The 14,589-nt window shown below is 47.2% G+C and overlaps 1 protein-coding gene across 21 annotated transcripts in view; it reads left to right on the top strand.

Annotated features, from left to right (window-relative positions):
• The window catches only part of DYSF (dysferlin), a 223,026-nt gene that overhangs the window by 79,401 nt on the left and 129,036 nt on the right, over positions 1 to 14,589 (top strand). For all 21 annotated transcript variants that reach the window (XM_055539677.1, XM_055539693.1, XM_055539689.1 and 18 more), the window contains 3 exons: positions 3,805 to 3,873; positions 4,019 to 4,062; positions 7,442 to 7,524. In XM_055539677.1, the coding sequence (XP_055395652.1) occupies positions 3,805 to 3,873; positions 4,019 to 4,062; positions 7,442 to 7,524 (196 nt within the window). The remainder of the gene's footprint in view (positions 1 to 3,804; positions 3,874 to 4,018; positions 4,063 to 7,441; positions 7,525 to 14,589) is intronic.

Genomic DNA, 14,589 nt, shown 5'->3' with positions numbered 1-14,589 from the left:
GTGTGTGTGGTGCATCCTCTCACGCACGTATCACACTTCTTCATGGTGTGGGGAAAAGACAGGGGAGGTACTTGGAAGGCAGAGTGGGAGGCTTTGAAGCAACTTTTTTTTTTTCAAGAATAAAACTTATTAATTGTAAAAAAAAAAGAAAAAATCAGAGAAAAGCAAGGAAAATGAAAAGCAATGCCTCATATTTCTGTACTGTGCACCACCTTGGAGATAAGCACTATTCACGTTTGTTTATGTTTCCTGCCGCTCTCACGCCTTCCGTCTGGCACGCCAACCCCTCTCCCCGTCCATTGCCCTCACCACCCTGCCCCACTGGAAAAAAATTGGATTCACAATACATTTGGATTCAGCATACAGTCTGTCTTCGTTATTCACAGAGTCTATTTGCAGATTTGCCTACTTGCTAAAATTTGTTTGTAATCCCCAAGCCAATCTTTGCAGTGCTTTGGTCATCATGTGCAGAGCTCCGGACAGTTCGATTCAGCTGAGGTGCCAGCTGAGCCGGGCGCTGTGCTCCCTTGTGTGTTTCAGCGCTCATCCTGTAATGTGTTTTTTCCTGGTCTATTTGGTGTCATTTTTTGTTTTTGCATTTTTGGGGTGTTTTTTGCTGGTGATGTCCGTGTTCACAGTGGCTCCCAAGTGCAGTGCTGAAATGCTGCCTAGTGTTTCTCAGTGTAAGGAGACTGTGAGGTGCCCTATGGAGAACCACGTATTTGGTAAGTTTTGTTCAGGCCTGAGTTAAAGTGCTGTTGGCTGTGAGTTCAGTGTTAATAAACGCACAGTATATTAATATAATGAGAAAGGTGTCTTGAAACAGAAACACACATAAAACAAAGTTACTGGTCAGTTGACCAAAAAAATGTTGTGACAGAGGCTTGCAGGCCCCCAACCCTGTTTCCCTTGGGAGCGATGCTTCAGTATTCACTTACAGAATGTGTAACCACTGCCAGAATAAGTCAACTATATCTACGTGGTTTGGTAAACTGCGTTTGTTGTCTAACTTTCCTTAGGTTATTAAATAGCCTTTGAAGTAAATTTTTGCTATCTGCTATAATATTTCATTAAACGAATATAATATGACATTTAAACTATTTTTGGATTTCTTTTTTTTTTTTTTTTTGGAATTTTCCTCTTTCATGAACAACTCTGTGAGGAACATCAGTGTAGAGGAATCTTTGTCCACGCTCTGCCTTTTCATAGGGAAGTTTCTAGAACCAGGTCAGAGGGCATGCTTATTTTTGAGTGTTTGATACAGATGGCCAAATGGCCTTCTGTCATGAAGGGGAGTTAATAAAAAAAAAAAAAGACACAGATAAGAGGAGGAGAAGGAGGAGGGGGAGGAGGGAGCTCGGTGTGGGGAGAGGAGTCGGGGGATGGAAGGCTTCTGGGTGCTTCTAGGGCCAGAGGTCGCGCTGGCCTGTGGTGTGGCGGGGGCCCTGCTATTCAGGCTCCCACACACACATCTTGGTGGCTCTCTCAGAGGGAACCTCCAAGGGCAGATAGGTACAAGTGCTTGCTGGGGAGAAGGCCTGTGGCTCCCCGGGGGCAGGGCTTGGGGAGGGTGGGGACCACCTGTGCCTCTCATGCAGGGAGCTGAGGAGCGATGTTGGCAGGGCCTGTCTGTTGTGTCTGATGAAAAAGTCTTCCATTTCTTTCTTTTTCTCTTTTGTTATTTCAAACTTTTGTTCATCTAAGTTTCGAATTAAATAATACATTTATTATGTACACCATATCCATTTACTTATCATCTATCATGAAAACCCTACCTCTCACCCTGTACCTGTCCAGCAGTCCTCCGGTCATCTCCTCCCTTGCACAGGAAATCATTGTTGGTTTCTTCTGCATCATTCTGGCTTCATTATGTGCATGCCACATGTCTGACCATGAATTCTTACCTTTACGCCTTTAACGCACATGGTTGCACATGATACTTACTGCTTTGCACCTTGGTTTTCTTCACTTAATAACACACCTCAAAAGTTGTTTCATACCGTAGAGTGGTCCTCATTCTCTAGAGCGGCATAGCGCCCCATTCTGTGGATGGGCCGTTCTTTATCCAAGCTGTCCTCTGTTGGTGGCTATGCGGGTTGTTCCACGCCCTCCCTAACTGGAGTCATGCTGCAGAGAATAATCTCAGTTCAGTTCAGTCGCTCAGTCGTGTCCGACTCTTTGCAACCCCGTGAATCGCAGCATGCCAGACCTCCCTGTCCATCACCAACTCCCGGAGTTCACTCAGACTCACGTCCATCCAGTCAGTGATGCCATCCAGCCATCTCATCCTCTGTCATCCCCTTCTCCTCCTGCCCCCAATCCCTCCCAGCATCAGAGTCTTTTCCAATGAGTCAACTCTTCGCATGAGGTGGCGAAAGTACTGGAGTTAGACGCATGTTATTCTGCACATGTGCAAGTATTTCTGTAGGATAATGTCTAGAGGCAGAACTGGTAGGTCAAAGGGCATCTGCATTTGTAATTTTTGAAAGGTAGTGGCCAATTGCCCTTTGGAGAGGTTGAGTTGTTCTCTCCCCACCAACAAAATCTGAGCGAGCAGTTTCCCATCGCCTTGCCAAGACAGGGCTGACAGGCTTTAGAGACTTTTATGACTCTGATAGATGAGACACGGTATCTCATTCGTTCTGTTTGTGTTTCTTCAATTATGAGGGAGATGGCACATTGTTCTGTGTGCTCTTACAGCCCTTGGTGTACCCACTCCTGAGAACTGTGAGTCCCACTCTGCCTTTTGTTCCATCTAATTGTTGGATTCTCTTCTTTCCTTACTCCTTTCTTTGCTCACACAAGGGCCAAATCCTGGCACCCATCCCTACCCCCAGACTTTGCCTGGGCTCTTCTCACAGGGAGGAGGGGACGATGGGCACGGGGCCGATACTGGGTGGATCAGGGATGAAGAAACAGTCCTGACCCCTGGGGAAGCCACACTCTCATTTGATGGAGAGTCTTGTCGGTTGCTCATTAGATGAGATAATTATGTAAATGCTTCGCACAGTCAGGGCCCAGTCAATGCTCTGAGGAAGGCTGCTCCTTATTTCCATGTAGGACACACACCTTCCAGCATCTGAGGCAGAGCCTTCGCCTGCTGCCCTGCATGGGTACAGAATGCCCCGGGCAGCATCAGTGCCTCCCTGGGGACTCCTGCACAGAGTAGAACCCGTGAGCTGCTGGTTTGGACCCAGTTCTTGCCTCTGCTAGGTTTCTTGTTGTGGAAAGCCCGGTCTTTTGAGCAGGGCTGATTGGAGGCAAACTGTGGCCTATGAGGCTTGTATCTTAGCTGAATTTTCATCTTCCTCTCAGAATACTGGTGTATGGCCCCCTGCCCAGCCCCTCAGCTCCCTTTTCCTCTCCCCCTCCCTGTGCTCACAGTCTTCCGAAGGGGCAGGTGATCTGCGCTGATGGGCGAAGGGAATTGCCTCAGATGCTAGGACTCCTGGGAAAGCTGGTCTGGACTCAGGGTCATGGCCATACTTAGGGTCATGGCCATAATGGGAGGGAAGGGAAGGGAACTTCCAGCCAGAGGTATGAGATAAGGGAGAGGCTTATGACTTTCAAACAATCTGTCCCTCCCTCCATGCCCTGGTGGGTCTGACCTACCATTGAGCTTTGTCTCTGGAAAGATTCCTGGTGTCTAAGCCCACTACCCCAGGTTCCATAGCCTCCAGGGCCTTCTGCCCAGCCTGAAGGGTGGTCAAGATGGCCGACAATGGGTGCCCTTCGGTGTGGTGGTCCCCAGGGGTACCCACAGTCTCCTCAAAGCTCCATTCACCTATCCTCATTGTCTTCTAGCTCTGCAGCAAGATCCTGGAGAAGACGGCCAATCCTCAGTGGAACCAGAGCGTCACACTGCCTGCCATGGTGAGCCTCACCTCCATGAGCCAGGGCTCCCAGCCTCCCGCTCCCAGGAGGGCTGGGCTCCCAGCCTTCCCAGCTCCCGCCTGCCTCCCAGATTTCCACTTCTTCAGAAGGCCTCCACCCCCACATATCTCTCTTCCCTCCTTAGTTTCCATCCATGTGTGAGAAAATGAGGATTCGTGTCATAGACTGGTGAGTCCTGCGTCTGGGGACCTTTAGAGGTGGCTGTTGTCAGGGGTCACTGGGTCCTTCGGTTTCCTTGCGTTCAGTCTGCATGCAGCAGGGGAGTCTGTTTCAGGTGAGGTGGTGTCCTCACAGGGAGGCCGGAGAAGGAGAGGGCGTGGGCTGCTAGGAAGCTTACTCACAGCGGGTTGGGACGGCTCCAAGAACCAGAGATCCCTGGGGCCAGAAGGGCCCAGGGAGCCTTCCTGGGGGAAGTGGGGTTTGGGGAAGTTTGAGATGAAGGCATCCTTATGAAGAGAGGATCATAAGCAGAGGCAAGGAGGCAAGCTCAAAGAGCAGAGCTTCCAGGAGGGTGGACTGAGACTCCCCAAGGGTTGGTAGGATGGAATAGATCTCCAGGCTGGAGAAGGGGGCCAGGTTGCCCAAGCAGGGGATGGCACAGCAGGGGAGTAGCCACAGGGCCATCCTGGAAAATTAGTATCTAGCTCTTGTGAATGAGTGTATGCTCCAGGCCCTCTGCCCAGTGAGCTCTTTACACGCCTGTCTCACCTGATGCTCAGCTTGACTCTGGGTACAGCCCGACCTTACAGACGAGGGAGCATGTCTGAATAGATTGAGTGCCCCGTCTGGGGGGACAGCTGGAAGCAGCCGAGGCCAGGCTCGAACTCAAGCCTGTGCTTAACCGCCGGGCTGTGCACTGAGGTGCCCTGTCTCACACCGAGGGCTGCAGGGGTCCCCGTGTGCCATCTCCAGGGCCTTCCCTACACCAGGCTTCCCCCAAAGAGAGAGCTGTCCTTTCTCTGCCCCCAGAGAGTCTTGGCTGTGCGGTTCCCAGCGTGTTGTCCTTTGGTCTTCGGCCCATGTCACCCCCAGCCAGGAGGATAATGAGAGACTGGGGAAAACCCCCAGGCCACAGAGCCATTAAAGTGTGCGCCAGGTCCCCAGCCTGAGAGAGAACAGCTTGTGAGAATTAGAGGAGAGGAAGGGAGTGTGAGGAGGGCCAGCAGGGAGAGGCCTCTGGGGCCCCGACCGCCGATCTGCTCTGTGGGAGGCGGTTTGGGGCGACGAGCTCTGCGTCCACAGAGCTGTCCCTTCGCCTTGCTGTGTGTGTGTGCACGAGTGTGCCCTGGGTGCAGGTCTGTGTGGCAGTGTGAGTGAATGCATGCGGGCGCCATGACCCCTGTGTCGTGGATGGGCCCCGCCCGAGTCCGTGTGAGCCGTGTGAGGCACCGACATACTGTACAATCCAAACACATTACGGAATCTGGTGGTGGCCTCTCTGGTTTAGGTTGAAGTGGCATTTTTATTGTGAGTCTATTTTCAGACTTGCTGTATTTTCCAAAAGCAACCCCAAGCCCCAAAACCCAACTCTTGGCCAGAAATCATTCTGCTGCTGCAAGTTCCTATCCAGAAAAGGGCTTTCTTCCCAGAAAACTCAGATAAATTTGTACTATTACCTGAATCCTAGAAATACGATATGGTCCACATGGCCTTTTCTCTGTAACTTAATCTTTCCTTCAGTTCTTAAAGAATTCTTTTCATTAAAAAACAAAACCCCCCAAAACTACCCCCTCCTCCTCAAAAAAACCTGACTCAAAACGTCTCTCTTCCCATTCAGATTCAGGTGAGCCCAGAGGTCAGAAATCCTATTTTGCTCCAAGAGCTATTGGTCTTCTCTAGGGTTTGGTCGTGAAGGCAGTTTAGAAGTGTCGTCAACTGTCAATTATCTGGTGTTGATAATCTCATTGTAAAACGTTTAAGGGACTCTTTACTTCCCCGTTTCTATTAACGTCACTCACCATGAAAAGTGATACAGATCTGTGCTGACAATTCACTCCTCCTAACGTAGCCCCCGCCCTGATACAAAACTTTAACGCTTAACCACCTCCCTGGGAAATACAGAGAGGAAGGAAGGGAGCAGCAAAGATCTGGTGTCTCATGGCTGTCAGATTTAAAAGAAAAATGGCATCACCATGCTCAGGTGGGTCTTTCACCGTGAAGCACGTGGATGTCATCTCCTGAAGCCGCCTGTGGTCAAGGGATCCACAGCAGGAAGAGAGGGCTACTGGGCTCCAAGAGAAGGGAAGATGCACACAGGGAACCTAATGGAAGGAGATAGAGCCTGCCCCTCCAGTCTTGGCACTGTGGTGTTTTTGGACTGGAAACGTCTTTGCAGTGAGAGACTGTCCTGTGCGTTGTAGGGTGTTTGGCTACAATTACGGCCTCTCTCTATGGCTCCCCTCTATACCAAAAATGTTTCCAGGTGCCAAATGTCCTGGGGTCAAAAATCTCTGGGTTGAGAACTCTCGGTCTAGCCTGACAGGGAAGCAGCAGGCTTCTGCAGGCACGGCTCTGGTTTCCCCATGAGGCATATCTTGCTCAAGTCCCACCTTTGCCAACCTGCCTGCCTCGGCTTCTTCTCTAGACTGGGGCTGACTGCAGGGCCTGCCTCAGAATCCTGCCTCAGGATTAAATGACGTGACAGTTTCAGCACTGTGCTTGGCTCTCAGGAGCTGCCCAGCAAAAGGTGCCCAGCTGTTACTACATATGGTTGTCAAGGGGGCAGGTGTGGGGCAGAGGAAGGGTCTGCACAGAACGCTCAGTCCTGGAGCTTCCCCCACGGTCCCCTATGATGGGTAGGAGGGGAGAGGCCTTCTTTGGGGAGGCAGGACCACTCCCATTTTGGAGCCAGAAGCTGTGTGGACCTTGGTGAGAGCACTGGACCAGGAGTCAGGATACCAGTTTCTGTCCTGGCTCCTCCCCTCCCTCCTGGGCTGACCTTGGGCGAGGACTTTGCGTCTCCGAGTCTGTTTCCTTCCATCTGTGCAGTAGAGATTTAATAAAAGTACCTATTCCCCAAGGCCATTGTAAGGATGTTTGGTGATCAAGGAAGCTAGAAGTGCTTTGTCACATACAAAACCAGATACAAAAAAAGAGCTATGTATTAGCTACCCTAAGCTAATTAAGACTGTGGGCTTCCTTGGAGAGAGTTTCTTTCTGGTCACCTGATTTTTCTCCTTCGTCTGGTATGTCTTAGCTCTCAGAGCCTTGCTCTCCCTGGGCCTGGGGGTCTGGCTCCCTGGGCGGCCTCCTGCTCCCCTGCACTGCTCCTGCCTCAGGCCTCCTCCCTTTCAACCTGCAGCTGTGCCCACAGACCTCCAGCTTGGCTGCTGGGATGCTGATGGACTGGGTTCCCTCCAGAGGAGTCTTGAGTAACACTGTCTTTCCAGTCTTTTTTCGCCAAACATTACTAGGCCTCCATAACATCCCTGGTGTGAAGACTGGGACCCCTAACGAACGATGCATAACTCTGGCCATTTCCTCCATTGGGTGGGTTGTGGCCTGCGAATCCCACCTTTGTTCAGGCCCTTTCTTCCCCTCGCTCTAGGGACCGCCTCACCCATAACGATATTGTGGCCACCACCTACCTGAGTATGTCGAAGATCTCTGCCTCTGGAGGCGAGATAGAAGGTGAGTGCCCCTCTGTGCTGCCCTCTGGCCCCCATGCTCTCCCCTGTCCTCCTGCTACTGTCTTACACCTCTAGCTTAAGAGTTTGCAGAAAAGGGAAGTCTATAAGGTCTTCGTTGCCCATTTCCCAGGAAGAAGGGCTTTGGCCAGTGAGAGAGATGGGCTTGTGTTTAGGACTGGCCTCCCCGTGGAAGGTGGGTACACCAGCAGATGGTCTAGAGGGGATCCAGTCCTGCAGATGATCTTGGGGCTGTGGCCACACCATCCACCGGGTTCTGTGTTGGCTGACTGTTGGTTAGCAGTTCCTGTTTTGAAACGGCTTTCATTGGTCTGTTAGAAAGTAGTGCGTGATCATTTTGTACAATTTAAAAGAGATAATCTGAAAGAACAATATACAAATTTACTCACAAAATTATCCATCAGCCTCTCCTCCCAGACAAGAGGTAAATATTAATATTCTGGGGCCTGTTTCTGTGTATGTGTGTATACGATAAACAGTGTTTTGAACAATTTTTAATTGTTTTGACAATTGCTTTTTGTCACTTGGCAATATAACATAGACGTTTATTCATGCTATTAAGTATTCTTCTACAATATGGTGAACGCGCCATAGACCACATTAACTAAATGTTGAATATTTAGGTGTTTTCTAATTTTTCCATGTTATAAGGAGCTAACTTGATATTGAGTATTTTTGTAGCTGAATCTTTATGTAATTCCTGATTTTTCTTTTGCATAAATGCCTTGAAGTGAAATTGCTGTGTCAAAAGATTTGAACATTTTAAAGCTTTTGGTGTATATAAAAATTGCCCTACAAAACGACTGGACTCATTTATACTCTAATCTCTCAAGCTTATTTTGCTGCATCCTTATCAACACAAAGCAAGATAATGATATTTTTAAAGAACTTTGTCAATTTGTTGGGTGCATTTCATTGTTGCCTTAATTTTATTTCATTGGTATCTGGTAAAGTTGACCAATGTAAATTTTAAAATATTTAATATTCATCTTACATTTGCAAATTATATATATTTTACAAATTATATATATTTATATACTTTAAAATTTATTCTGCTATAAATTGCCTATTCATGCTTTGTCCATATTTTTGATGGTATGTTTGTCTTTTTCTCATTGTTTTTTAAGAGTTCTGTATGTAGATGGAGGTTAACTTTCTCCTGTCATCTATGTTGTGAATAATTTTTGTCAATTTTATCATTTAATAGTTTTTAACTATTAAATTAAAAAATTTTACATAGCCACATATATTAATTTTTCCCGTAGTGAATTAGGCAAGGGCTTAACATTACTTTTTAAAAAATTGTTCTTCTTTGGTGATACCAACACTATATGTTGAATAATCTTTTCCCTACATTTTGAAATGCCACTTTTATCCCCTACTAAATTCCTAAGTGTGTTCTTGGTCCTATTTCTTGATTTTCTATTATCTTTAATTGGTATGTCTGCTTATTATTTCTTAGGTTTTGGTATCTGGGCTGTGCTGGCTCTGTAAAATTAATTGGAAAGATTTAAAGTCTTTTCTAACATCTGGAACAGTTTATATAACATAAGAATATAGTCTTTTGAGGGTTTGAAAGAATTCACCCATAAAACCATGTGGGCTAGGTGCCCTTTCTGAGTGGCTGTTGCACAACCTCTAAAACCTTTTCAGTTTCTCCTGTGATCACTGGTATTTTTAGTTTGTTACTTTTACTACAGTTAATTTTGATAACCTACATTTTCCTAGAAAAATATTTATTACATTGAGGTCTTCCAATTTTTTTATAGTGTTGTGCAGAACAATCTTTTATGATTTAAACAATTCTCTCTACTTTCTTATTTCTAATGATATGTGTTTGAATTTTCTTTTTTCTTGATTAGTGTTGTTAGAAGTTTTTCTTTCTCCCTCCTGTATTGAACTTTTCAAAGAAAAGTTTTTGGACTTAGATATGCGTTCTAATGGGCTTCCCAGCTGTGCAATAGTAAAGAATCCATCTGCCAATACAGAAGACACAAGAGACTTGGGTTTGATGCCTGGGTCAGGAAGATCCTCTGGAGTAGGAAATGGCAACCCACCCCAGTATTCTTGCTGGGAAAATTCCATGGACAGGGGAGCCTGGCAGGCTATAGTTCATGGGGTCACAAAGAGCTGGACACGTCTGAATGAATGTGCACAGGCACACTTTAGTTCTAATATTTTCTAATTTTTTATTCTCTCATCTTTTAAATCTTCTCTTTAACTCTCTTTAGACATATTTTGTTGTTTCCTTTTTAACTTTCTAATTGTGTGCTGAGTTGCTCAGTCATGTCTGATTCTTTGTGACCCCATGGACAGTAGCCCACCAGGGTCTTCTGTCCATGAGGATTCTCCGGGCAAGAACACTGGAGTGGGTTGCCATGCCCTCCTCCAGGGGATCTTCCCAACCCAGGGATCGAACCCAGGTCTCCTGATTGTAGGTGGATTCTTTACTGTCTGAGCCACCAGGGAAGCCCAACTTTCTAGTTAACTTGTGTTTATTTTCAGTATTTCTTATTTAAGTAATGGAAGTATGGTTTCTGCCACATATGTCATGCTTTTGGCCTTCAGCAAATCCCAAGGTTGTATTTATCTCTATTTTTTACTTTTATTTTTTACATTTAGATATTTAATCTATTTTGAGCTTCTTTTGATGTGTTTTCTGAGAGCAGTTTGATTTGATTCCTTTATAGATAGTTTTTCTTTTTTCTGGCTTGTAGGAATGTCTCTTTTTACTTGTAGTTTAAAAAATTATTTTGATCGGTCTAGGAGCAAGACTCTTGAATTTTTTCTGAGACACAGTGAATTCTTAAATCTGAGTTGAGGATTGATTTCATCTACTCTAATATTGTTGTCTGAGCAGCTGAAGACATGGAGAAGGGTGGGATAAGAGCTTTTCTGGAGCCAGGGAGCTCCAAGAGAGTTGTTCCAGTCTTCTCCCACCAGTCCCAACCTTGTAAGGTCCTTACAAAAATCCAGTGAGACTATAAATGTCACATTCTGGAACACAATAAACCCTAAAGTAATGTTGCTCTTTAGTATCATGATTATTGGCTTTCTGCATCCCTATTCTGATTTTTCCCCCCTGTACCAATTCTGCTTTTTACTGCTTCCCATGTGGTTTAAAACTGGCTATTGCATTTTTAGTTTCTTGTCATGCCTTCCTTTCCCTCCATCTTTCCTTTTATATTTTCCTTTTCCTCTTTGCTCTCTCCCTCGTTTTGTTTTGTTCCAAAGTTATGTCTTCCTGCACTCTACTGAGGAGTCCAAATCATTTCTTGAGAATTCAAGGTGAACACCCTCCTGAATTTTACAGACGCTGTTTCCTCCCTATTTCCCTATCCTGGTTGGCCCTCTGTTTTTCCCCTCCCCTTTTATTCACTCTCACACACTCTCGCAAGATCTGGCCAGTGTTGGTGTCTTTCCACAGACAGGGTGTGTGGGTCTCCGTCCATCCATCTTCTCAGATCTTTTTCTGGAGGTCAGGTTAGCATGCCCAGTTTCTGGCAGATTCCACCTAACACTTTTGAAGTTGACCAGTCTCCTCTAGATTCTCTGAAACATTTAAAAATATATATATACAAGTAAAAAATTCTGCAATGAACTTCCAGTTTCCCTCCCGATGCGTTAACCTCTAGCTGCCATGCTCATTTCATCCCTGATACTTGTCATTGTTGGAGTATACCAAAACTCCTTCCCAGAAGCCCTTGCTAAAGGGCTTCTCCTGCCCCAGCCCCTGCCCGTCCTGACTGTGGGAACTGCTGGTCCCAGGATGCGGTCCGCCTGTAGTTGCTGTTCCGATAGTTGGATGCAGAGCTAGAAAGATGGGAAGTGCGGGCAGTGTGTCATGCAGGTGGGTGGGAGAGACACTATCCTAGGCTCCTCATGGATCAGAACTCCTGCATGGAAGGAATCTCTTCTCCAGTTTGCCAGCTAGTGCTGTCCCTGTCTCTGAAGTCCAAGGGCAAATGTTGGCAGAGGCACAAAGTGCCTTTCTGACTGGTTTCCAGCAGCCACTGTTTCACGAGGCTACAGCTCTGCCAGCTGTCAGCCACCCGAGGGAGAGTTTAGATGCCTGTGCCCCCATCAGTCTTCATGTCTGGGGCTGGCGTTGACCTTGCTCTTTTCCACGGTCGCCATGAGTATTTGAATGTGAACATGAGAAAGATATTTATTTGGTCACTAGATGGCGCTCAAGCCATGGGCAACCCATTGTGGTTCATGGACCACTGGCTCCCACAGTGTGCTTTGGACATAAATGAGAATCTTGTCACCAGCTAAGCAGTTTTAAATACAGTTAAATAGCTTGATCTCTGTAGCAATAAAACAGAGTTACTGCTCAAACTGGAGCCGTTCTTCTCAAGCTCTCTCTAGGCCTGGAAGGTTAGCCCTTGCCTGCCTCCCTGCCAAGCTTCTCCCACTTGTCCTGAGGCCACCTCCGAATGTCACTCCAACTTTGAGCTCTTTTTGTTTTTCTCCACCCTAGGATGTTCCAGAATATCTGGGTGATGCGCGGCCCTTGCTTTTCCTACTACTCTCAAGGCTCAAACTAAACCAAACTATAAAAATGAATTCTTTCTCTATATTCTCCAGCCTCACGGTTCACCAGATTATTTAATCCAACCAGGAGTTTTTGTTTTCGTGTTTTTGTTGTTATTTCCAGCTAGGACAGGACCTAACACTAGCCTCTTAAGCACTTCTGACTGCAGGTTTGCCTGGCACAATTAAGTATTCCTTGGACCCTATGCTCCAAAGCATTTAGTAAAAAATTTATTTATTTATTTATTTTTTAATGAGGAGTGCTTTCCTGAGAAGCCTCAGTCCTTTTGAAAGGTAGCAGGCACATGAGCCCCATGAAACGTAGGTTTCATGGTACAAATTCTTTTATAACTTTGTACATATGAAAATCATGGTACATAAATAGCACTCAGGCAGTTTTTTCCATGGCTACGAAATCCAAAGTTCGTTTCTTTTTGTCTTTGGAGCATAGATGATGAGGATTTCCCAGCAGTTCTTGGTTTCTTCTCCTGCCTGGCGCTGGCTGGAGTCAGGCAGCCAAGCCGTGGGCGTGGGAGATGTGCTGAGAGGCAGAGGGAGCGGCTGGGCTGGCCACAGGTAATGGCCTCAGATGCTCCAGGAGAAGGGGGTCCTGAGCTGGGAGGGCCTGCCCTGTACTTCCACAGGTGAGGGAGCTGGGCTGGGCTGCTCAGGCCACAAAACTGGAAGCGTTCATCTGTGTTCTGGGGCTTCCCCAGCCCCTGTTCCTTAGGCTTAGGGAAAACACACCAGAACACTTGTGTTTTGGCAGAAGAGTGGTGAGGACTAAATAGAGGCTTTGTCTTGGGTGGCTTCACTGATGACTCTGCCCTTGACTTTATGAGCTGTCTGCAGACACAAGCATGATCCTCACACCTGGAGACCTGTGACCCTGCCCCCGAATTAGGAGTCGCTGGCCTTAGTTGTCGGCAGGGCCCTGTCTCACCATGCCTCATTCTGTGCCTGTTAGATTTGTGGAACAAACCAATGAATGAATGAGGCAATTAGTGAAAAAGGTGTGGTTGGGAACCAGGCTGCTTGGCAGCCCCTAGCTTGGTCCTCCCAGCCACCAGAGGCACGTGTTGTTCAGATGACCGGGACTAGGGGCCAGCTGTGTCTGGGCTGGGCACTAGTTTGCAGCCAGAATGCAGAGTTGGTCTGTGGGTGGAAAGCTGTGTTTGCTTCTGTGAGGAGCACATGAGGGTCGGAACTATGACCTTGGCCTCATTAGCCCTAGATAACTGGCCAGGCCTGTTTGTAATAATTTGAAGGAACTTAAAGTGGAATCTGTTTCCTTCCGGCGGGCCCTGGTTGTGCTGTCCTGGGGGTGCAGCTGTGCCTGGGTCGGTCCTCTGTGGTTGCTGAAACTCTCCTGGGACCAGAGGCCTTGCTCCCCTCCTGATGAAAACCTATTCCTGTGGATATGAAAATGGCCATGAATTATGGTTTATGCACTCTGACTCCTGCCAGCCGGCATTCCTAGCTGAGGCCGGCTGTGGAGAGCTGAGGGGCCGGGTCCCAGGGCCGCAGGTCGCCCCCATCCTCCGTGCCACCTCTGTGCTCACTTGGTCAGCTCTGACCTTGTACCCATGTTCTCTCTGCTCCATGCCCTTTCTTTCTGTGTCTGCTCATTCTTCCTTCCTGCCACAATGTTCTGCTCAGCTCTTGGCTCTTAATTCTGATCATGGAGCTATAGGGAAATAGCAATAGGTATTATTTCTTGAAGGAGACTAACAGGTAAAGGTGATCAGTGAATGAAAATAATTAGGTATTTCACTAAACACAACCCCAGGTCAATCAGGACCCCAGACTGGGCCACACTTGGATGGTTGGAGGAGGAGACAGGGAAGGTCAGAGTGTGGCAAGAGGCAGAACCAGAGAGGACAGTGGAAGGAGACTGAGGACTGCATACTCCTTTGGGGGTGTCTTGTACTTGAAGTGAAGTTGGAAGTCTACCAGAGCATCTCCTTCCTTGCTTCTCTTATTTCTAGACCCTCCTTAGCCGTGTTTAGGGTACAACCAAGAGTAGAACATTCAGCTAATGGACAGTGTCTGGCACTGTGCTTCATTCGAAACAGCAGGTGCCAGAAGCCTCCTGTTTCAGAACTGTGCCCAGTGCCTGCTGTTGTGAAAATGCAACATGGTGCCCTTAGTGGTAATTCTAGAAATGACCACTAGGTGGAGATCTTGTGCCTTGAAATGCCTCCACTCCACGCAGTCAACCTGCCTGTGGGGTGGAGAGCTGTGTGTGCCTAGCTCTGGCCCTTTCACGGTTCCCTCACCCTTTCTTTGCATCTGTACTTTGTTTCCCCCTCTTATCTGGCTATAATATGGCAAAGCATATATATATATATATATATATTTTTTTTTTTTTTTTTTTTTTTCCCTTCCTGTGTTACTCCTTGAATGTATTGAGTCAAGTTTTCAATCGACAAACAACATACAGCCCTGCAGGCAGATGGCGGCGTGCACGCCGGGGCACTGGGGCTGTGTCTCGCTGAGGGGAGTGCATGGA

Source organism: Bubalus kerabau, chromosome 11 (assembly GCF_029407905.1).
Source record: "Bubalus kerabau isolate K-KA32 ecotype Philippines breed swamp buffalo chromosome 11, PCC_UOA_SB_1v2, whole genome shotgun sequence".
NCBI classification, from domain to species: domain Eukaryota; kingdom Metazoa; phylum Chordata; class Mammalia; order Artiodactyla; family Bovidae; genus Bubalus; species Bubalus kerabau.
Note: the sequence above shows the minus strand (reverse complement) of the source record. Positions and strands in the feature narration are given on the sequence as shown.